This window comes from Procambarus clarkii, chromosome 43 (assembly GCF_040958095.1).
Source record: "Procambarus clarkii isolate CNS0578487 chromosome 43, FALCON_Pclarkii_2.0, whole genome shotgun sequence".
Taxonomy (NCBI): domain Eukaryota; kingdom Metazoa; phylum Arthropoda; class Malacostraca; order Decapoda; family Cambaridae; genus Procambarus; species Procambarus clarkii.
In genome coordinates, this window is record NC_091192.1 from 35088934 (window position 1) to 35114631 (window position 25698).

At 44.1% G+C, this 25698-nt stretch overlaps 2 protein-coding genes across 8 annotated transcripts in view; one reads left to right on the plus strand and one right to left on the minus strand.

Annotated features, from left to right (window-relative positions):
- The window catches only part of LOC123755953 (COMM domain-containing protein 4), a 209806-nt gene that overhangs the window by 153499 nt on the left and 30609 nt on the right, over positions 1–25698 (minus strand). Inside the window, exon 2 of one of the 7 annotated variants that reach the window (XM_069300246.1) lies at positions 4625–4670. The exons of 5 other annotated variants lie outside the window; for them this stretch is intronic. The gene's annotated coding sequence lies outside the window, so the exon portion shown is untranslated. Of the gene's footprint in view, positions 1–4624; positions 4671–25698 lie in introns of those variants that run through there. One more of the 7 variants, XM_069300248.1, reaches the window with a different exon arrangement.
- On the plus strand, positions 1114–23745 carry LOC123755688 (uncharacterized). Its single transcript, XM_069299953.1, has 4 exons — positions 1114–1199; positions 10772–10939; positions 21057–21179; positions 21752–23745. Exons 1-4 carry the CDS (start codon positions 1114–1116, stop codon positions 23466–23468), a joined length of 2094 nt encoding a protein of 697 aa, XP_069156054.1. The 3' UTR covers positions 23469–23745.

Consider the following 25698-nt stretch of genomic DNA (forward strand, 5'->3'; position numbering starts at 1 on the left):
CATTTATGAATAATTCTTGGGAGTATTCTGGGGATCACAGACAACATAACGTGATGTATCGTCCGTTCGTCCACCCCGAGCACCGGGGCCTTATGCTAGTTGTTCAATATTCTCCATAGGAGAACCGGTACTTTGGAGTCCTCACTATTTCACTGAGGCATTTTGTTCTCTTCGCCTCTCCTGGATTTTATATGATTCTTGTATATCCTGGAGTTGGATGGTTTCTATTTGTGTGGACAGCCTTCCTTGTCGCTCCTGGACGTTGTGCACGAGATCTTCTCTCTGATCTGTTTCCTTCACCAATACAACGATCGTCCATTTGCATATTTTCCATTTTTCTTTACTCCCTCCCCCCAACCCTCCCCACATCCACACTCCCAACACCTCCCACCCTTCCCACATTCCCAACCCTCCCTACACCTCCAACACCTTCTATCTCCACACCTTCCCTAAACTCCCCACACCTTCCCTAAACTCCCCACACCTTCCCTAAACTCCCCACACCTTCCCTAAACTCCCCACCCCACCTACCCTCCACCCCCAAACCTTCCCGAGCCAAGAAACACACATCAAAGGAACGCGGAACCCAAATTCAATTCATTTCTGGGTGTTGGTGGTGCGCGCCTCAAATATTTAGCTGCCAGTCCTTTACTCGCGCACATAAAAGGATTCTCCTCCACCTGTCCGCAACCATAACCATGTCAAGGCTTCTTGTGTCATGGTAATTGTCACACTCTAACCATTCCCCATCACTCATACCCAGTAATGTAAACTAATGAACATTTTAATTGTATTTCAACGAATTCACTGACAAATTATATATATATATTAATATGGAAGAGAGTAACACCTGTAACTGGAAGAAGGGGCCCCCTTAACCTCGAAGGAAAGCACATACACAAGGCATTAAAAAAGGAATTAAAAAGTCAAGGGTTCTATGCCAGTAATATTTTCCTGGGGATCCCTGCTGCTGTCTGGGGCTCTGTGTGGGTGTTTGTACTCACCTATTTGTGCTATTTGTGCTTGTGGGGTTTGAGCTCTGGCTCTTTGGTCACAGAGCCCGTGTCTTGTAGAGCCTGTACTGTCGTGGCGTTCCTCGGGGGCAATAGTTTCATGGCTGGTCATGATTCTGATGGCACCTGTGGTATTGCCCTCTTCTATTATCCTGGTGATCTGTGGTCTTATTTTGTGACTCTCGGGTGAGCTGTTGTTGGGGGTCCTGCGGCTGGTGTTCTGGGCACGAGGCGGACCAGGTTGTCTGCTCTGGGGGAGTTCATTAAGAGCACTAATTACTGAGGTTGCTAATGACTTGTCTCTCCTCGGCGGTAATGCCAGGCATGTATTCCCAAATAGTAGGAGACTGTGCCATGCTCCGGTGGTTCTAGGAGCATTGTTGACCTTTGTCAGCAGACTGGCGAGTTAAGGGAAACATAATGTGAAGTTGTAATCAACCATCTTAAGACACGTTCGTAAACACAGTTTTTCCCGCCCACGTTCACGAGGCCTCACAGTATCACCCCCGGGGTACTACCACATTGGAGGAGGCCTCACAGTACCACCCCCGGGGTACTGTGTACCTAGCCACCGAGGTGTCTCTGGGCCTCAGTGTACACACACACAGTTAATATAGTCCTGAACTATGCTCCAGGGACTAGCCAGAATATGCCTCTACATCGTTGGAATATGTCAACAACAAAATAATGAACCGTACCTTCGTGAACATGACGGTGAACTCACCTAGTTGTGCTTGCGGGGGTTGAGCTCTGGCTCTTCGGTCCCGCCTCTCAACTGGTGTACAGATTCCTGTGTTGGTTGCGAGGTGCGTCAGGGGCCATGGGGGGGGGGTTGTTGTTTCACATTTAGCTACTCGGAACGAAGTGTACATGTAGCACGGGCTACGGTGAGCCCGTGCCTGGCGTACTGTATGCCCGGAGGTGGCTAGACCCCAGGCCTTCAGACGGAAGCCTCGGGGCGACGGAGCCAGCGTTCTTAAACCCGTCCCTTGACACTGCTCTATGAACAGCGACACTGTTGATGAACGGTGACACTGTTGATGAACGGTGACACTGTTGAATGAGACGAGTGTAAGAGGCATGGAGGCATGAGTTGGTGTGAGGATACGGGCCAGAAGGGCGCGCCCGGGGCAGGGGGGACTGTAAGAAAAGAGAGAACAGGAGAAAGATGGGGAACATGAGAGGGAACTGGAGGAAGAGTGGGAACAGCTGGACACGAACATGAGTGAAAGAAGAGAATTAGGAAGGAGAAGAAGAGTAATAGTCATCACACCCGTTATACACTGCAGATAATAATATTATTATTATTAATGTGGCAGAATTACCATGATAACAAGGTGGAGGCGCCAATCGCCATGTTTGAAGACATTTGACTGTGAACACGAGCGCCAGCCTATGGCAATAAGGCCGCCAGGATTCTGCCTTTAAACACATTATTGCATTACGTGTGTCAAACATGGCACAAAGAGAGAAATTAGGAGTGAGGGAGAGAGAGAGGGAGGGAGGAAGGGAGGGGCGAGACTGGAAGAGAGAGAGTGTGTGAGAGGCTACGCTGATGTTTACATATTTTCTAAGATATTTTTCAGTGGTGTTCCATTTTCTATGAGGTATCGGCGGCTATAGCATTCTTACGGCGCTAGTTAAGGCTGTCCTCGGTGATAACTAATAATAATAATAATACTTTTATAATTATTATTATTATTCTCAGTGTATGTCTTACTGTGAGAGTCATCACTTGTAAGTTAGGTAACATTCACCCACGCCGACCAGAACTCTATTTTGTGCTTGTCTTTCACTGCGGTAATCACAAGTTGTCTCTTACTTATTCTCTTCCTTAGCCATGAGGTTTGTTACAACGACCATGTGTCTAAATCAAGACGGGCGCCTCGGCCTACTGACCTCCCATAGGTTGCTGGCCTTTAGGCCCAACCAGGACTAGGAGAGTGTGTGTGTGTGTGTGTGTGTTCACCTATTTATGCTTGAGGGGGTTGAGCTCTGCTCTTTCGTCCCGCCTCTCAACTGTCAATCAACTGGTACTAACTACTAACCATTCCCCCCCCCCAACACACACACAGTACAAAGAGCTCTGGGAAGACGGGACACCGCGCCCCTCGTCCACCCAAGGTTCCCCAACGCCAAGAAAACGGTCAATTTAATGTCGTCTCCTAACCTACCAGAGGACCCAAAACAGAAAACGGGTCATCACGTCACTTTTGGCAGCCGCTTCTATTTTCTAGTAGGACAATTGTTGGTCTTATGTAACGCCTATGAGCGAAAAGCGACGTTATTTGTAGGAGGACAGGTTGTGCACGACCCTTGCTCTCATCCTGGAACTACACTTAGGTAACTACACTTAGGTAAGTACACACACAACGTGTCAGTATGGTGGACAGTTCGTCTACCTCTACCACACACACCCTCCACCACACACACACACCCTCCACCACACACCCACACACACCCTCCACCACACACACACACCCTCCACCACACACACACACACCCTCCACCACACACACACACACACACACACACCCTCCACCACACACACACACCCTCCACCACACACACACACACACACACACCCTCCACCACACACACGCACACACACACACACACCCTCCACCACACACACACACCCTCCACCACACACACACACACACACACCCTCCACCACACACACACACCCTCCACCACACACAGGAATCTTTCAGAATCTTTCAGAACATTATATACCACATATGTCAGGCCAATCCTGGAGTATGCAGCCCCAGCATGGAGTCCATATCTAGTCAAGGATAAGACTAAACTGGAAAAGGTTCAAAGGTTTGCCACCAGACTAGTACCCGAGCTGAGAGGTATGAGCTACGAGGAGAGACTACGGGAATTGAACCTCACTTCGTTGGAAGACAGAAGAGTTAGGGGGGACATGATCACCACATTCAAGATTCTCAAGGGAATCGACAGGGTTGATAAAGACAGGCTATTTAACACAAGGTGAACACGCACTAGGGGACACAGGTGGAAACTGAGTGCCCAAATGAGCCACAGAGATATTAGAAAGAACTTTTTTAGTGTCAGAGTGGTTGACAAATGGAATGCATTAGGAAGTGATGTGGTGGAGGCTGACTCCATACACAGTTTCAAGTGTAGATATGATAGAGCCCAATAGGCTCAGGAACCTGTACACCTGTTGATTGACGGTTGAGAGGCGGGACCAAAGAGCCAGAGCTCAACCCCCGCAAGCACAACTAGGTGAGTACAACTAGGTGAGTACACACACACCCTCCACCACACACACACACACACACCCTCCTCCTCCACCACACACACACACACACACACACACACACACACACCCTCCACAGGTAAACTTTCCTTCACTTTGGAAGACCAAAGTCTTCCTTATCACCATTCACTGTATCAATCATCAAGCAATACACAGTTTACTGTATTCATAGGTTTGTGCTTTTTTGAAACTGAAGCACATAGGCCTACACTTGACGGCTGCAAAGGTACACATTGCTTACCTGCTGACATCCTGACAACCCTTAAGGGCTGTAAGATAACTCTAGCTACAGTACTGTGAAGAATACAGTGGACATATTTACCACAGTCTGCTGACAACGGATAGTAGTCGTCTGCTCCTGTACTCACCTGGGAATAAAAACAAACAATTAAGTACTGTACAATTCGGCCCCTTTGATGAAAGTGAAAGTGAAATTATTCTGCATAACAACATTTACTCTTATAGGTCTCACCAAATTGAATGGATCAACGATTATTTTGACTTGGTTTATATATATATATTGTAATGGGACGGTAAAGCGTTGGTGTTCGGCTGTTTCAAAAGCTGGGGGCAGGGCCTCGTCACATAACAAAAAAAAAGAGAAGTTTGTCCTTTTGTCTGTGATAAGGTAATGGGAAGACACACAAAACACAAAGTATAAACAATGACATTTTAATTACTCTAGAAAACAAGATATGAATAAAGACAATCTCGTAAAATTCCAAACAAGTCAACAAACAAAACAACATGAATAATTACTGGCAGTGAAAATTTACTCTAAGACAAACAAGTGCAAGTAAAATAAATCAAATAAGTGAGGTGCTGAGAATACTGGCTTCAAGCTGCCACCTCCCTTAGTACACGACAGCCAGGGCTTTAGTCTACTATAGAGAGATGTCAACTCCAAGGAGCACAGGGATATTCTGAGGAGACGGCGTGCTGCTGGCCCAGACGTCGACTCGTGTAGTGGCGTGAGTGCAGGTGCGGCGACACACCAGCCAATCAGCAACAGGCAGGCGGAGAATGAGTAGTTTGCTGGTTGACGGAGGGCGGTAGCCGGTGTGTCGGGTTGTGCATGGTACGCTTTGCTTCCTGGGCAAAACGTTTGGCGATACTGGTGGACGTATCTTCAATATAGTATCTTGTACTTGAAAGACGTAAATGTGTAGGGAAGAGCAGGCTCAATCTCTCTTGAAAGAGATTATCGTCACAATATATATATATATATATATATATATATGTCGTACCTAATAGCCAGAACGCACTTCTCAGCCTACTATTCAAGGCCCGATTTGCCTAATAAGCCAAGTTTTCATGAATTAATGTTTTTTCGTCTACCTAACCTACCTAACCTAACCTAACCAAGCTTTTTTTGGCTACCTAACCTAACCTTACCTATAAATATAGGTTAGGTTAGGTTAGGTAGGGTTGGTTAGGTTCGGTCATATATCTACGTTAATTTTAACTCCAATAAATAAAAATTTACCTCATACATAGAGAAAAGGGTTGCTTTATCATTTCATAAGAAAAAAATTATAGTAAATATATTAATTCAGGAAAACTTGGCTTATTAGGCAAATCGGGCCTTGAATAGTAGGCTGAGAAGTGAGTTCTGGCTACTAGGTACGACATATATATATATATATATATATATATATATATATATATATATATATATAATGTCACGGTAAAATCTCTAGGAAGAGATTCGGCCTGCTCCATCATCACGTATTCTACCCATATCACGTCTATATATTCAAGTACTGCAGCCACAAGAACAACAACAACAACAGACGTCTAGACAGAACCTCCAGTCCCCCCATACACCACTGCCCGTCACCCCACCTTGCACCTGGGGTCGCTGGGAGCTCACCCATCTCAAACAAGCAGTTAAAAGCGAGCTGGTTCATAGTTAAAGAAACTAGCAGTGCCATCTGCACGGCCGTCGTCGTCATATATATATAGGGCTACTTAGCCCACTACGTTTGAGATTACTCCCGAGTGCTCTGCTGAGTAGACCTGTTGCCATACCCCGTGTATGGTAAGTAAGTAAGCAATTATCAAAAGAAGGCACCAAACCAGGAAGGCTATGTAGCACCATCAAATGTGCGGAATAATCAGAGGGCGCTAAATATCACCAAGGATGCCAATACGAGAACAAAAACACATAAGGCGAACGATATCAAAAGTATCCGAGTCACCAAGAATTCCATTAAGGGACAGGCGACCGCGAGGGGTGGTCGGAAAGCAAGACACACGCTCGTCCTGGAAATCATGACATTCAAGAAGGACATGCACGACTGTAAGAGGGACAATGCAATTAGGACAATAAGGAGCAGGGCGGCGCTCCATCAAGTGACCATGGGTTAAGCGAGTATGGCCAATACGCAACCTCGCCAGAGCTGTTTCCCATCGCCGGTTACTGTGGCAGGAGGACGGCCACGAGGAAATACAACATTTAAGAGTACGAAGTTTGTTACCAGTAACAGATGACCAAGAAGCCTGCCAAAGGGTAAGGATGGAGGAATGGATAATCGGGTAAAAGTTGGAATAAGGAATACCTTTAAGAGAGATGGGACAAGAGCGGATAGCTTCCTTGGCGGCAGCATCCACACGCTCATTTAAAGACACACCAATATGGCTGGGAACCCAACAAAACTCAACCAACTTAAATTTACTGTGAACAAGAAACAGCCAATGCTGGATCTCGACAACTACTGGATGAACCGGATTAAAGGACCCGAGAGCCATGAGGGCACTACGCGAGTCAACAACAACTACAAAGGAAGACTGACAACGAGAAAGCAGGAGACGAAGAGCATAGACAATAGCATAAAGCTCCGCAGGCGATGAGTCACAATAACGTGGCTGAAGTATGTTGACCAGACCACACACTAGAAATTGAAGGGACGACGACGTTTCGGTCCGTCCTGGACCATTCTCAAGTCGATTGTGAGAAGAAAAGATTGTGAATCCATTCCTCCACAATCGACTTGAGAATGGTCCAGGACAGACCGAAACGTCGTCGTCCCTTCAATTTCTAGTGTGTGGTCTGGTCAACATAAAGCTCCGCTGTAAAGATGCTAGTCTCCGGAGGTAAGCGACACATATAAGTGCGATCAGGAAAAACAACAGAGTAGCCAACACCGTCCGCAGACTTAGACCCATCAGTGAAGACAGAAACGGAGCGGGAGTGAGAAGAAAAGTGCTCAAGGAATAGGCGTTTTAGAACCGTAGGAGGGGTAAAAGCTTTAGTGATGCGGGTCAAGGATGTACAAAACTGTGGAAGGGGGACTCTCCACGGGGGCAAAGAAGGAGCAACATGAGGAGAAACATTAGAAACACGAACGGAAAGAGAATCCTGTAAGCGAGATAAGCGGACAGAAAGAGGGAGGTGGTGAAGAGGAACAGGAACCGCAGGAGGGGTAAAAGTTAAAGCACGACAGAGGCGAGAGGAAGAATGTTGCAAGGACCTCGTAAGACAGCGAAGACAGTAGCAATCACAACGGTCCTGGAGAGACAGGAAGCCAGTGTCAACATACAAGCTAAGGATGGGAGTCGAACGAAAGGCACCAGAACTGAGGCGCAACCCAGTATGGTGCAAAGCATCAAGACGGCGAAGAGTAGAAGGAGAAGCAGATGAGTAAGCAGGGCAACCATAAACGAGCTTAGACAGGACGAGAGAGGAATGTAAAGCAAGGAGAGTGCGCCTATCCGCTCCCCAAGAAGTATGGGACAATACCCGAAGGAGGGCAAGGGCCTTAGAGCACTCAACACGGAGGTAAGAGATATGGGGAGACCAAGACAAACGAATGTCAAGGAATAACCCCAAAAGCTTCGCGGAATCTTTGAACTCAAGGGGATGACCATAAAGTGACAAAGAGGGACGAAGAACGACCCGTTTCCGAGTAAAAGTAATGGCACAAGTCTTAGAAGTAGAGAACTTGAAGCCATGATCGATGGCCCAAGACGACACGGCATCAATTGCAAGTTGAAGCCGGCGTTGAAGGAGAGGCGAATCATCACCCTGACAGCAAAGGGTAAGATCATCGACATAGAGCGCGGAGAAGACACCTGAAGGAAGAGAGGAAAGAAGACCATTGAGGGCAACCAGAAAAAGAGTAGTGCTCAGAACACTACCCTGGGGCACACCTTCGTATTGCTGAAAATAGGCAGAGAGAGTGGTACCAAGTCGCACCCGAAAGGAACGACGAGAGAGGAAGCTGCAGAGAAAGAGAGGGAGATGACCACGAAGGCCAAAAGAATGAAGTTGAGATAGAATATGATATCGCCAAGTGGTGTCGTAAGCCTTTTCCAGGTCAAAAGGACGGCAACAACGGAGGTCTTTGCAGCAAAAGCAGTACGAATATAGACCTCCAAGTTCACCAGGACATCTGTCGTGCTGCGGCACTTGCGGAAACCAAATTGAGAAGGGGAGAGGAGGTGATGGTGTTCCAGGAACCACATCAGACGAACGTTAACCATACGTTCAAAGAGTTTGCAGACACAACTTGTGAGGGCAATAGGGCGAAAGTCCTTAGGGGAAGTACCCAGAGACCCCGGTTTGCGAACAGGGAGGACAACGGCATCGAGCCAGTCCTCGGGGACTGACGACGACTCCCAGATCCGATTATACAGACTCAGTAAATACTGAGACGTGCACGGAGGGAGATGGCGAAGCATCTCATAATGAATACCATCGGAGCCCACCGCCGTAGAACCGCAGAGGGCCAGTGCAGAACGAAGTTCAGAGAGAGAGAAGGGATCATTATAGGGAAGCTGAAGACGAGTGCAGAAATCTAAAGGACGAAACTCAAGGACAGGTTTACGAAGAAGGAAAGATTGGGGAAGATGAAGACCAGAGCTAACAGAAGAAAAGTGGGAACCCAGTTCGGAAGCGACCTGCAACGGGTCCGCCTCAAGAGTACCATGGAGGTGAAGGACCGGTGAAACATCGGGAACGAACTTACCCGCTATCTTGCGGATACGCTTCCAGATCTGGGGCAGAGGAGTTTCGGACGTAATTGTGGAGACATAAGATGCCCAACATTCACGTTTAGCTGTACGAATGACCCTACGGGCCATCGCACTCGCTTTCCGAAAGAAAAGAAAAGAATCGGCCGTCTGCCGACGGCGGTGCCTCTTCCAGGCTGCACGCTTACAGCGGAGAGACCCGAGCACAATCTGCATTCCACCAGGGAACGCACTTCCGCGGACCCCGAGAGGAAGAGCGAGGAATAGAGCGGAGGGCAGCGTCGAAGACAGTGTCATGAAAAAGGAGGAGAGCACAAGGGAGAGGCAGAAGAGAGAGGTCAGAGAGAGCAGCACTGAGGGTAAATAGGTTCCAGTCCGCCTTAGCAAACTGCCACCTAGGGAAGGAGAGGGAAGGGCGAAAAGAGAAAAAGGAAACAAGGATGGGGAAATGGTCACTGCCATGGAGGTCATCAAGAATCTGCTACGTGAAATCTAAGTAAAGAGAAGAAGAGCAAAGAGAAAGATCAAGACAGGAAAGGGTGCGAGTCCGAGAGTCCAAGTGAGTGGGCTCACCAGAATTCAGAAGAGACAGGGAAGAAGAGAGGATAAACGGCTCAAGAAGGCGACCCCGGGTATTCGTCAGAACATCACCCCAAAGAGAATGACGACAATTGAAATCACCCAGCAGGAGCACAGGCTCCGGCAAGGAGTCCAGGAGGTGTTTCAAATCAGGAAGAGAAAGCGGGACACTTGGGGGGGGGGGAGATAAATGGAACAAACTGTGTACCATTTCCCCACAAAGATACGAGCAGCAGAACAATGGAGAGGCGAAGGAAAAAGTAAGGGGACAAAGGGAACATCAGAGCGAATCAAGAGAGCAGAAGAATTAGGAGCCCCAGCAACGGCTGGGGGGGGGGTGAGAGAAAGGAATAGCCACGAAAACGACCAGGACGAGCACCAAGCATCGGCTCCTGGAGACAGACACAAAGGGGCGAAAACCGCGAAATTAGAAGTTGGAGTTCGAGAAAATTGGCGTAATAACCTCCGTGTATGGTAACAGAGTTATTCAGTTTGGCTCACAGTATTCCCGCACCATATTTTATTTGCACATTAACGTAACGTAAATTTGAGTGTTCATCTTGTTTGTTTTGCACACTTTGTATTAGAGTCAAGCCTGGATATGATTTTATGTTTTGTAATTTGTTTAAAGTAAAGTATTTTAAAGTGTTTTTTTCCTGTCTTATCCTCACCGTGAAGACAACTTGCTGTTTAACTTTTTTTCCTTATGCTTTTGTTTTATGTGACTGGCGGAAACTGGTGACTGTTTTATGTAACTTTATGTGTGTTTTATGGTGGAAGTGCTAAGCCGGTGGCAATAGTCTCCATGCACACATGCACACACACACACAACTATACCATCAGGTTAAATGCAATATTATTTGCCTGAATTTACCTGATCTTATATAATCTTACAGGACTATTGTTTTTGTTTCAGAGTGATGGTGGTGGGCGGGAGATGGGTGGTGGTGTGGGCGTGGCTGGTGGTGGCCTCAGTGGACCCAGTCACGCCACAGGGGACGGACGTGTCGCCTCTCGCTCTCCCTGGCGGCCAGCCATCACCCCCTTGTCTCCCTTACCGGCTACCAACACACCCATTAATACGGTGGGCACAGTCACTCTCCCATATTTTATTGAATACACTATTTATATACATATTCTAATACACTAATTAAATAATAATATTCCAAATGCCTTTACAGTTTACACGCATTACTTACCAACTTAGCTTTTAAATCTCCAAAACTTTAGGACCACCCTGTATATTGTACATTCGGGCCCTAATCGAAAAGTACCCAGTTAGATTCCCGAGGCAGGACAAAGTTTTTTTTGTTGTTGTTGGAAAGGGGAGGGGGTAAGTTTCATTTAACCTGATAATTCTGTTCGCCTGATAATTTCCATATAAGGAATGGGAAGAGCAGAAATGTAATGAAAAAGAATATATGAAGAATATCACTCGCCCATGAATTTCAGTTCACCTTTCACAGTTAAATCATAATAACGTGACGTATCTACAAAAAGGTATATTATATATTAAGGCAGTGAAATGGGACCGAACTTGCCTCCATGAACTCTCCCAGACACAATCTCCCCATTGAACCATGATGAGTGTAAAAGTATTTCAATTAAAAAAAGTTCTACTATACTGTACTTGGAGACTGGAAGACTGAGTGAGTCAAGCGAGGACTGCTGCCTCGCTCCTCAACCAATTTAGAAAGCGGATACAAACACAAATTCTGGCATTTGTTTCAGAATTAACGACCAATGGATCACTATGAGAGACGTTCTCAGAACACTAAAGTTGAGCAGCTCCGACTGCCGCTCACATATTAATGTTATTTTACTGCCAATTCCGTAATAAACACACACACTGCCTCGCGGCTGAGTGGACAGCGCTCTGGGGTCGTAGTCCCGGGTTCGATCCCCGGCAGAGGCAGAAACAAATGGACAGTTTCTTTCATCTAAGTGCTCCTGTTCACCTAGCAGTGAACAGGTACCTGGGAGTTAGACAGCTGCTATGAGCTGCTTTCTGAAGATGTGTGTGTATTCACTTAGTTGTATTCACCTAGTTGTGCTTGAGGGGGTTGAGCTCTGCTCTTTCGGCCCGCCTCTCAACCGTCAATCAACTGTTACTAACTACTATTTCCCTCCCCACCCCCCACACACACACCCCAGGAAGCTGCCTGTGACAGCTGACTAACTCCCAGGTACCTATTTACTGCTAGGTAACAGGGGAATCGGGGTGAAGGAAACTCTGCCCATTGTTTCTCGCCGGCGCCCAGAATCGAACCCGGGACCACAGGATCACCCGTCCAGCGTGCTGTCCACTCAGCCACACACCTCCACCGGTGTGTGTGTGTGTGTGTGTGTGTGTGTGTGTAATTACCTAAGTGTAGTTACAGGGTGAGAGCTACGCTCGTGGTGTCCCGTCTTCCCAGCACTCTTTGTCATATAACGCTTTGAAACTACTGACGGTCTTGGCCTCCACCACCTTCTCACTTAACTTGTTCCAACCGTCTACCACTGTTTGCGAAAGTGAATTTTCTTATATTTCTTCGGCATGTGTTTAGCTAGTTTATATCTATGACCTCTTGTTCATAAAGTTCCAGGTCTCAGGAAATCTTCCTTATCGATTTTATCAATTCCTGTTACTATTTTGTACGTCGTGATCATATCACCTCTTTCTTCTGTCTTCTAGTTTTGGCATATTTAATGCCTCTAACCTCTCCTCGTAGCTCTTGCCCTTCAGTTCTGGGAGTCACTTAGTAGCATGTCTTTGCACCTTTTCCAGTTTGTTGATGTGCGTCTTAAGATATGGGCACCACACAACAGCTGCATATTCTAGCTTTGGCCTAACAAAAGTCGTGAACAATTTCTTTAGTATTTCGCCATCCATGTATTTAAAGGCAATTCTGAAGTTAGAAAGCGTGGCATAGGCTCCTTGCACAATATTCTTTATGTGGTCCTCAGGTGATAGTTTTCTATCTAGAAAAATCTAAATTTAAAAAATGTAAATAAATTTTTTTATCTGTGTGTGTGTGTGTACTTACCTAGTTGTACGTACCTTACCTTGAGGTGCTTCCGGGGCTTAGCGTCCCTGCGGCCCGGTCGTCGACCAGGCCTCCTGGTTGCCGGACTGATCAACCAGGCTGTTGGACGCGGCTGTTGGACGCGGCTGCTCGCAGCCTGACGTATGAGTCACAGCCTGGTTGATCAGGTATCCTTTGGAGGTGCTTATCCAGTTCTCTCTTGAACACTGTGAGGGGTCGGCCAGTTATGTCCCTTATGTGTAGTGGAAGCGTGTTGAACAGTCTCGGGCCTCTGATGTTGATAGTTCTCTCTTGAACACTGTGAGGGGTCGGCCAGTTATGCCCCTTATGTGTAGTGGAAGCGTGTTGAACAGTCTCGGGCCTCTGATGTTGATAGTTCTCTCTTGAACACTGTGAGGGGTTGGCCAGTTATGCCCCTTATGTGTAGTGGAAGCGTGTTGAACAGTCTCGGGCCTCTGATGTTGATAGAGTTCTCTCTCAGAGTACCTGTTGCACCTCTGCTTTTCAACGGGGGTATTCTGCACATCCTGCCATGTCTTCTGGTCTCATGTGATGTTATTTCTGTGTGCAGGTTTGGGACCAGCCCCTCTAATATTTTCCATGTGTAAATTATTATGTACCTCTCCCGCCTGCGCTCAAGGGAGTACAGTTTTAGGCTCTTTAGTCGGTCCCAATAGTTTAGATGTTTTACTGAGTGGATTTAGCAGTAAAGGATCTCTGCACGCTCTCCAGGTCAGCAATTTCTCCAGCTTTGAAAGGTGCTGTCATTGTGCAGCAGTACTCCACTCTAGAGAGCACAAGCGTTTTGAAAAGTATCATCATCGGTATAGCATCTCTAGTGTGAAAGGTTCTTGTTATCCAACCTGTCATTTTTCTTGCAGTTGTGACGGCTACTTTATTGTGTTCTTTAAAGGTAAGGTCTTCCGACATGAGTACACCCAGATCCTTTACATTGCCTTTACGTTCTATGTTATGATTTGCCTGAGTTTTGTACGTGGTTTCCGTTTTTATATTTTCATTTTTTCCATAGCGCATGAGCTGAAACTTATCTTCGTTAAACACCATATTATTTTCTGTAGCCCATAGAAAGACCTGATCTACATCTGACTGGAGGTTCGCAGTGTCCTCTATGTTGCCTACTCTCATGAGGATCCTAGTGTCATCTGCAAAGGATGATACAGTGCTATAGGTTGTGTTCTTGTCTATGTCCGATATGAGGATGAGAAAAAGTACTGGAGCAAGCACAGTACCCTGGGGGACTGAGCTCTTCACGGTTGATGGGCTGGATTTTATTTTGTTGACTATTACACATTGGGTTCTGTTGGTCAGGAAATTGTAGATCCATCTGCCTATTTTTCCGGTAATTCCTTTTGAACGCATTTTATGTGCAATAACACCATGGTCACATTTATCAAAAGCTTTTGCGAAATCTGTGTAAATTACATCAGCGTTTTGTTTGTCTTCCATAGCATCTAATGCCATATCATAGTGGTCCAGCAACTGCGACAGGCAAGAGCGCCCTGTTCTGAAACCATGTTGTCCGGGGTTATGGAGATGCTGTGATTCCATGTATTTTGTGATCTTACTTCTTAGCACTCTCTCAAAAATTTTTATGATGTGCGATGTTAGTGCTATCGGTCTGTAATTTTTTGCCTCTGCCTTATTTCATCCTTCATGAAGTGGTGCTATCTCTGCTGTGTTTACTATGTCAGGAATAACGCCAGTATCTAGGCTTTGTCTCCACAGAATGTGGAAGGCCTGCGATAGTGGTTTTTTACAATTCTTGATGAATATGGAGTTCCAAGAATCCGGGCCTGGTGCAGAGTGCATAGGCATACTGTTTATGGCTTCTTCAAAATCCAGTGGGGATAGGGTGACGTCTGATATATGATTTGATGTTGGTATCATATCCATTAAAAATTCATTTGGGTTATCAATCTTTAGTGTGTTTAATGGCTCGCTGAAAACAGAGTCGTACTGCTTCCTCAGTAGCTCGCTCATTTCTTTGTTGTCATCGGTGAAAGTTCCATCTCCCTTTCGCAGGGGCCCGATACTAGATGTGGTTTTTGATCTTGATTTTGCATAGGAGAAAAAATATTTCGGATTTCTCTCTATTTCACTGATGGCCTTTTGCTCTCTTTGCCTCTCCTGGGTTTTGTATGATTCTTGTAGCTTCCGTTCAATTGTTTCTATTTCTCTACCTAACCTTCTTCGCCGTTCTTGAGATAGGGTGCGACTCTCAAGTTGTTCCGCGATTCGTTTTCTTCGCCTATATAGAGGACGACGTTCCCGTTCCAATCTGCATCTCTTCCTCTTTTTTCTTAGAGGTATACGGTTTGAACATATTTCTAGTGCTACTGAGCTTATTTTTTCCAGGCACTGGTTCAGGTTTGCATTTTCTAGCTGTTCTTCCCAGTTTATTTCTGTGAAGTCCTGGTTTATTTGCTCTCAGTTTATCTGTTTATTATTGAAGTTGAATTTGCTGAAATCTCCTCCACCGGGAATCTGGACTGGTTTTGAAGGTCTACTCCCCATGGTTGTCATAACTTCAATTAAGTTGTGATCTGAGTAACAGGTATTTGTAATCATTATGTTTCTGATCAATTTATCATTATTAGTGAAAATGAGGTCCAGCGTGTTCTTCCTAGTTGGTTCTACTATTTGCTGGTTTAAGGCAAACCTGTCGCACATCCGTAGCAGGTCATTTGCATGTGCCTGTTCATTTAGGCTACTTCCTGGTATTCTTTCTGATATTACTGTATTAGCCAGGTGCTTCCATTTCAGGTGCCGTAGGTTGAAGTCCCCAAGCAGGATGATGTTCGGAGCTGGATTTGTGAGGTTTTCCAAGCAGTGTTCTATTTTCATTAGTTGGTCTTTAAACTGCTGAGGGTTTGCCTCCGGTGACTTATATACAAGGACAACAACTACATTTAGAATCTCTATTTTGATTATCAACACTTCCACCATATCATTTGAGGTGTTTAGCAGCTCAGTACAGATGAGTCTGTCTTTGATGTAGAGGCTGACCCCACCCTGAAGCCGGTGTTTCCTATCACATCTGAAAAGATTGTACTCTGAGATCCATATTTCACCATCATGGTAGTCCTTTGGTGTGGGTTTCTGTTAGGGCTGCAAACACTGCATTTGCCTCATGAAGGAGACCATCTATAAAGTGAACTTTATTGGATTTGCGTGTTTTTATGCCCTGGATGTTGGCAAATATAAATGATGTTATCGTGTTAGTGGAAGTGCTGGATGCCTTACTTGGTGTTAATATCTGAGGCTCTGGTAAGGAGGCCACTGTGTTTGCGTCCAGGGTGTGTTGTTTTGGAAGTGATTCGTCCAGTTTTGGTAGTAGGACGGGTGTTGTGTGGTGTAGTACCTGTGTGCTTGTTGATAATTTGAATTCCAGTCTTGTGGGTATCTCCCTTCCCCTCTGTAATCCTGTAGTGGTTCCATCTGACTGTTCCTCTCTCTTACATGTTCTACTCTGTTTCTGCCTTCCTCTAAAAAATTTCCAGCAGTGTCATATTGATCTTCCCGTCTATAACGCTCTGTACCTCTCACATGGAATTCCGGACACTGAAGATTGTAGCATTTTTTGTCCCTAATTGAAAATTGACATAATTTAGGGTGGAAGTATCTACACTCTGTTCCAAAACGGCATGTACCCCTCGCCAACATGTTCCTGCATTTTCGAGGATGCAGAAAATGGCATTTTGCTCCTAATTTTCCATATTTGCATATTCCTTTAGCGTAGAATTTGCAAATGTGTTCCGGTTTTGCGTTTTTCAAGGTATTTATATCTGTGACTGTCTTGTCTACCTCTTTATTGGAGCCATCTCCGTTTTTCGTCCCAATTCCTTCATCTATGCACTCTGTCTCACTGTTGCTCTCATCGTTTATATTATCTGGCTCTGCAATATTGCTGTTATTTTGTACCACAATAGTCTCCTCCTCCACACTACTGCTGCGGTTCTCTAAACTATCTGTTCCTGAGTTTTGGTCGTTATCCAATGTTGACTTTTCCCAGTCCACATATATCACTGGTAGCCTGTCTGTGAATGATAATCTCTGTGACTCGGGAATGTTTTTCATCAGTTTAGTTATGTTCTCTAACATTAATCTGTCATCTTTGCAAACCCAGTAAATTCCTTGCCTTTTTATGCATCCTGGAGATAATTCTGTACAGCCCAGGTGAAATCTTATGTTACAGATGCAACACGTTACGCCTGCATTACGTCTTCCCAGTACTCCCGAACACTCGCCACACCTCTCCATTGTCTGGTGTATTGTGTTGTATTTGAGATTCACTGTGTGGATCACTTGTTGATGTCAGTCCTTTTAACTCTTTATAAAATTATATGTATATATATTTATATGTTTAATATTTATAATATATGTATACCGTATATTTGTAATATTATGTATGTTATTTTGTTCAAACTTTATGGCAGGTACTTAGCGTAGGGTAGCGATGCTGGTCCGCGGTCGGTACAGGTGACCTCTCGTTGTCCCAGGTTGATGTCACCAGTTTCCAGTTACTCGATTTATAACCACTGACACCGCCTCTTGCCACTATTCTATACCTAGTTGTGATTGCGGGGGTTGAGCTCTGGCTCTTTGGTCTCGCCTCTCAACTGTCAATCAACTAATGTACAGGTTCCTGTACATTAGGTACAAAAGTCAAAGCACGACAGAGGCAAGAGGAAGGATGTTGTAAGGACCTCGCAAGATAGCGAAGACAGTAGCGATCACAGCGGTCCTGGAGAGAGAGGAAGCCAGCATCAACAAACAAGCTGAGGGCGGGAGTCAAACGAAAGGCACCAGAGCTGAGGTGCAACCCAGTATGGTGCAAAGCATCAAGACGGCGAAGAGTAGAAAGAGAAGCAGACAAGTAAACAGGGCAACCATAATCGAGTTTAGACAGGACGAGAGAGGAATGTAAATAGAGGAGCGTGCGCCTATCTGCTCCCCAAGAAGTACGGAACAAAACCTTAAGGAGGGTAAGGGCTTTAGAGCATTCAACTCGGAGGTAAGAGATATGGGATGACCAAGACAAACGAGTGTCAAAGATTAACCCCAAAAGCTTAGTGGAATCCTTGTACACAAGGGGGTGACCATAAAGTGACAAAGAGGGACGAAGAACGACATGCTTCCGAGTAAAAGTCATTCCACAAGTCTTAGACACAGAGAACTTGAAGCCATGATCGGCGGCCCAAGATGACACGGCATCAATCGCAAGTTGAAGACGCCGTTGAAGGAGAGGCAAATCATCACCCCATCATCTTACCCAGCAAAGGGCAAGATCGTCGACATAGAGAGCGGAGAAGACGCCAGAAGAAGGGAGGAAAGAAGACCATTGAGGGCAACCAGAAAAAGAGTAATGCTCAGAACACTACCTTGAGGTACACCCTCATATTGCCTAAAAGGGGCAGAGAGAGTGGTACCAAGCCTCACTCAAAAGAAACTACGAGAGAGGGAACTTTGGAGGAAGAGAGAGAGGTTCCCACGGAGGCCAAAAGAATGAAGTTGGGACAGAATATGATACCGCCAGGTAGTGTCATAAGCCTTTTCCAGGTCAAAAAGGACGGCAATAACGGAGGTCTTCGCAGCAAAAGCAGAACGAATATAGACCTCCAAGTTCACCAGGACTTCTGTTGTGCTGTGGCACTTGCTAAAATCAAATTGAGAAGGGGAGAGGTGGTGATAGTATTCTAAGAACCACATCACATGAACGTTAACCATGCGTTCAAAGAGCTTGCAGACACAACTCGTAAGGCAATAGGCGGAAGTCCTTGGGGGATGACCCGAGAGATCCTGGTTTCTGAACAGGGAGGACAACAGCATCGAGCCAGTCCTCAGGGACTGACGACGACTTCCAGACCCGATTAAACAGACTCAGTAAATACTGAGACATGCACAGAGGGAGAAGACGAAGCATCACATAATGAATGCCATCGGAGCCCGCCGCCATAGAACCGCAGAGGCCCAGGGCAGACTGAACCTCAGAGAGAGAGAGAGAAGGGATCGTTATAAAGAAGGCCGAGATGGGTACGGAAATCTAAAGGTCGAGATTCAAGAATAGGCTTACGAAGGAAGGAAGGATTGAGGAAGATGAGAACTAGAGCTAACAGATGAAAAGTGGGAACCCAATTCGGTCGTGACCTGCAAGGGGTCTGCGACAAGATTCTCACGGAGGTGAAGGACCAGCGAGACATCGGGAACGAACTTACCCGCTATCTTGCGGATACGCTTCCAGATCAGTGGCAGAGGAGTTTCGGATGTAACGGTGGAGACATAAGACATCCAACACACACGTTTAGCCGTATGGATGGTCCTACGGGCCACCACACTTGCCTTCTGAAACAAAAGAAAAGACTCAACCATCTGCCGGCAGCGGTGTCTCTTCCAGGCTGTACGCTTACAGCGGACAGCCCGAGCATAGTCCACATTCCACCAGGGAACGCACTTCCGCATTCCCCGAGAGGAAGAGTGAGGAATAGAGCGGAGGGCAGCATCGAAGACGGCGTCATGAAAAAGGAGGGTGCAAGGGAGAGGCAGAATGGAGAGATCGGAGATAGTAGCACGGAGGCTAAAGAGGCGCCAGTCAGCCTTGGCAAACTGCCACCTAGGGAAGGAGAGGGGGAGGGTGAAAAGAAAAAAAGGTAACAAGGATAGGAAAATGGTCACTGCCATGGAGGTCATCAAGAACCCGCCACTAGAAATCTAAGTAAAGAGATAATGAGCAAAGAGAAAGATCAAGACAGGAGAGGGTGCAGGGTCAGGATCAGGGTCAACGAAGTCAGGGTTAGGGGGCATAGGTAAACTGAGTAAAGATGGAGGGAAGGGAGTGGGAGGACAGACCAGAGGCGGACGAGCAGGGTCCGGAGGAGGAGGAGGATGAGACAACCGAAAAGGGCGGTCAAGGACAGGAGGAGGAGGAGGAGGAAGAGGAGGAGGAGGAGGGGCAGGAGGAGGAGGAGGGGCAGAAAGAGGAGGAGGAGGAGGGGCAGAAAGAGGAGAGCGCACCTCAGCAAGGGCAGCAACCGAGAGGGAAGCGGGGGCCAAAGAAACCTCCACTACAGGAACAGGGGGATCTACCACCTAAACGACGGGAGGGGATGGAACGATAAAGTCAGAGAGAGGGGGCGAAGAAGAAAGCGAAGCCTTCTTACCCGCCTGGCAGGAGGAAGCAGATGTGCCAGGCTTTCACTTCTGACTCAGAGACAGGTGTCCCAGCAGCAATGTACTGGGCTCCGCACTCGCCTCCCGAAACAAAATAAATGAACAGGCTGTCTGTCGGCATCACACTGCAGGCTTACAGTGTACAGCCCGAATCCCACCATGAAACGCACTTCCACATGCTACTGGAGGAACAGAGCAGAGGGCAGCATCAAATATGTTGTGAGAAAATTGGGCTTGAGGGAGATGCAGGTTAGATAGTCTCCATGCTGCTATTTCCGACCTGAGTAGATTCCAGTCAGTCTTTTCATACTGCCACTGAAATTTTCATACTGCCAACCTCCCCTGCCCCTAGGGGGCGGGGAGGTTATCATCACACCCATCCCATCTCCAGAAACCCACATCAACTGGATATCACCTGCTGCATATGCAAGGATGGCCAACATAGGAGTCACCTTCAGAAATCTGAACAGAATGTTTAAAAAACATGTTTAACACATGTATCAAAATGATTACTGTAAAATATGACACCATTATAGAGTCAAAATCTCATCAAACACAACATGAAGATGGAAACTAAAGGAATTATAGTTCACATAACTAAAAAAAAAGAAAAGAAACAGTTGATATGATCTCTACTCTGAAAATATCTTGAATATTTTACAGGAAAGACATGGTAGACTATACACCATAGATTGTGCATGAGCAAGAGATGCAGGTTGACACTAAATACTGTGCCCAATACCCGAATGAGCCACAAGGATATTAGCAATGATTTAGTCATTGCCAGAGTAGTAAATTAAATAAATTTCGAAGTAGTGGAGGCAGTCTCCACCTGTGAGTTGAAGGTTGAGAAGAGGGGGTTGGGGTGGGGGTGGGGTGGGACTTGACAACCAAAGCTCAATCTCCACAAGCAAAGCTAGGGAAGCATGGCTAAATAAGTACATTTTCTCTATCTCCCTCCACTGACAGTCTCCAATCACACAGGTGTGAGTTGAGTAAGAGGCAGCCGTTCTACCACTGGGGAGGCAAGCGGTCACCCCATAAGTTTGGGTTGGGTCTTCCCATCAACTTGCGAGAAGTGTACCTAGCCCTCTTCCAAAATGCCAGGTGAGTAATGCATCAACCTGGTTATACCTGTATGCCGAGTAAATATACACCAAATCTCATGCAAGCATGAATGAATTGGGAATGTATATACATAAAAAATATCACCAAACAAAACTCTCACTTGGATATTTACTGTGCATTCTTTCATTTTCACTCTCAAAACTCATCTGCGTATTGCAGTCTCCTCCATAAAGCTTGGAAGTACCTGCTCAATCTCATTATGCAGAATGAAGCAAGATTGATTGATAAGTAACGTACAATACTATATTGAATTTATACAATGCTTAACCAAAATATTTGTGAGAATGAACAGGATTAAATTTTAATGTGTACAGCCCAGTCAAAATCATCTTATGTTAACTAGGAGTTTAACACCCTTGAAAGCTCTCTCATACCCATATAATTCTCATCGTGTGATATTTTATAACATTACAGTATTGCAAGAACAGCAGAATGAACATTTAAAACACTGGAAATTCATGAATATACAGACTTCCTGATGCTTAATTTGCAATAATGATATCCACTTATAGTATTTTCAAGGGCATATTTAACCTGCCCATTTCTTTCAGGTCTCAACCCCTGAGGCTTCAAGCTACTGAGGGAGAGCTGAAACGAGCAACATTCAACCCTTGGGGAGGCAAGCAGTCAGATCCAATCCATACTGCAAGCTTGACCTCCGATGCCTTTAACGATTCTCCCAGCAAGGGAAACACCTTTACGCCCTGGGGAGGGAAGCGTTCTGCTGAATACTACTTAGAAGATGAGAGCCCACTTGCTGTCAAAGAGGACATTATTCCATATGTTACTACATTCAGTGATGAAGGACAAACAGAAGAGATCAAGGAAGGATCCACTGCTACATGGGGAGGAAATCGTGTACCATCTGTGTCTGATGGAAAAAACGATATATTGACTGAAGAAGAACCATCAGATTTCTTTTTATTAAATGAAAACTTGCCATTTCCTGATGTGGGTAACCTAAGGTACAAGAGGGAAGTTGAATCATATGTCAAATCTTTGGAAAATATCAAAAACTCCCTAGAGGAGAAAAAAGCTGAGAGTGGCAAGTCAACACAAAAAGATGATCAGTCTCAAGAGTCTAATACTTCTGAAGTAAAAAGGGCAAGATACAGTGCTTGGGTTGGTAAGCGACCAGACCTCCAGGCTATCCAAGATGCAGTACGAAGACTGAAATATCAAGAGCCCCAAATGGCAGAAAGAAGGGGTTTCAGTGCTTGGGCAGGAAAGAGGTCATTGTCTACAGTATTTTCAAACATTATGAGTAAAAAAGCTTTCAGTGCTTGGGCTGGGAAAAGATCAAATTATGATTTTGAACAAAATATCCTGAAGACAAAAGTGAGCCCATGGGCAGAAAAATTGTCAGATAAAGCCGATTCGACCACAAATGTGGCCACTGTTGAAAGTTCCCCATTCAACGACCAGGAAAGGGCTTCTTTCAATAAATGGATTGGCAATGCCGAAAAGCGACAAGCATTCAATGCATGGGCTGGAAAACGAAGTGACACTGAAGAAAAACGACAAGCATTCAGTGCATGGGCAGGAAAACGAAGTGACAACGATGAAAAACGTCATTCTTTCAGTGCATGGGCTGGAAAGCGAAGGGAAGATGATGAAAAGAGACACGCATTCAGTTCATGGGCTGGAAAGAGAAGCAACAATGATGAAAAGCGACAAGCATTCAGTCCATGGGCTGGAAAGCGAAGTGACAATGAAGAAAAGCGACAAGCATTCAGTTCATGGGCTGGAAAGCGAAGTGAAAATGATGAAAAACGACAAGCATTCAGTTCATGGGCTGGAAAGCGAAGTGACAACGATGAAAAACGACAAGAATTCAGTGCATGGGCTGGAAAGCGAAGTGACGATGAAAAACGACAAGCATTCAGTGCATGGGCTGGAAAGCGAAGCAATGTTTACCAGAAACAGCAATCCTTCAGCCCATGGGCTGGCAAAAGAAGTTACAGTAATAAGAAACGACAATCTTTCAGTGCTTGGGCTGGCAAACGAAGTAGTGACAACATAAAACGAGAAACGTTTAGTGCCTGGGCTGGCAAGAGAGAAAATCAAAAACAGTTAAATGAAGATAACTCCCAACAAATCACTGACATTCTTCATCACCTCCACAATCAAAATCATGAATTTGTTTACAATAATCTCTCCAATAACTGGGATAAAAATGATTTTCCTTTTCACACAGAAGAAGATAAATGGCCAAATCATCTATCTGCCGATAGTCAAATAACTGATCTACTTCTGCCACAACTGTAGTATCTGAAGTGCTTTAAAAGCCAACAAAAGCTTTGGAAGTTTTAATAATTATCTGTAATTTATCTAATAATATGTGTTTTATATAACTCTCTGAGAATATGTATGTGTAAATTCTATGGAACTGATGGTGAAACAGAATTTAATCCAAGTGATGTCACCATTGTATGTTAATGATTTATTTTTGTCAAATTACCGAAACAAAACTAATACAGTACTCAAATATGAAAAATAATACAGTGCAGTTTTGTGGCAAGAAAACAAGTACAGTACAGTATAGGATATATGTACAGATATACAGTATATATACTGTATAAATATTATATTATATTATATTATATTATATATATTATATATATATATATATATATATTTGTATATTATATATATATATATATATATACAGTATTATATATATATTTTATATATATATATATATATATATATATATATATATATATATATACAGTATATATATATACAGTATATATATATACAGTATATATATATTATATATATATATATATATATATATATATATATATATATATATATATATATATATATATATATATATATATATATATATATATATAATTATATATATATAAATCATAATTCCATTAGCACTTGGCTTTCTGAGAGCATCAAATTTGTTATGCAGGTTCAAACTGCAGTACATCTTGTTCTTGTTAAAAATACATTAAAGAAAGTGTTAGAACACTGTGAATCACATCATTTATTAATGCAAAGAGATGCTACCATTTTACTATTAAAAATACATTATACAGAGCTGAAAAAATTGTACTATATGTGAAGACTTCAAAGTTATGTCATTCTCCTATCAAGTTCCATCCCAGCTTCAGCAAGAACAGTAGTATACAGTACAGCACTCTAGTGATGAACTGTATGGCTCAGTTCCAGATATCACATACAGTACTGTATAAATGTCCAAATAAACCAAAAAGACAAATGACTTCCATTCTGGCAACAGAACTTGAACATTCCAATATCTTCAGTTTATTCCGTCTTTATTGACAATAAAAACTTTCACCGATGAGAATGCTCACAAGGTTAACTATTGCATTTTAACATTCAACTTAGCAAAACGAGTAGACAATCAGACCAATTACAGACCCAGAGTGGCATAATCAGGAAACTTTAATTTGTACAGCACCCTATTACATGAATAACTTGTTTAAATTCAGCATGTATTTATAGTAATATCCACAATGTCTTATTTATAATCAAAATACTGTACAATACTGTACAGTACTCAGATGGGAAGTCTCTCTCTCTCTCTCCACTTGGTCATCATTGTGTCTTAACACACAGACTGTACATAAAATATACATTAAGAACCTACTTTATCAAACTTGTACTGCATTTCAGAAAAATGCCATTTCAAAGGGTTTACTTAAGAAAAATGTGCCTATTGAAGCCTTTTAACCTTGAAATAATATGAAATAGTTTAATTTATCACCATAATTTATCTTAATAGTTCATAATTTATCAGCAAGCAAGAGAAATTACTATTATGACAATTTTTCATTAAAATCCCACTTAAGCCACAGTAATATAACTTTAGCAGAATACCTCATCAAAATAAACGGACTATCAAATTCCTAACATCCAGTACAGAAGCGTTCTGAAAAGCTTGATACAAAATAATAATGTCTAAATGCTCATCATTGATAAGCTAGGCACATGATTTTGAAACGAGTATCTCTCAAAAAGTAGTTACACCCAGTAAAAGTTTATAGTATCTTTAAGTATAAATACCAGACACCATTAACCCTGATACAGGTATTTTTAAGCTTTAAGTCCTATATTCAGAGGCACATGGAAAAAAAATTAAAATACTAAAAAACCATAAGGATATATCACATACGGTGATTTGTGCACAGGAAAACGTTACATGTAGATATTGTAGCAGTGTAAGGGTTAAAATTTAACTGCCATCATCTAAAGAAGTGCTGTAATTGATTAACTGTTTTAGTTAAGATGACACAAAGCCTTGATCAATTAGATGCTCAGAAAAAGTAGGTTGACAATTCCGATTAGCTGTATTATTCCTCTTGTAAGGCTGGACATGAGGAATGGTGTCAGCAACTTTTGGTTTCAATAACAAAAATTTGTTAGACTTTCCCCGACCATATACTAAGTAACCATCAAATGAAAGTGTTAAGCCAGCATGGCCATGTAGCACTTGACTACTACCTGTATATATTCA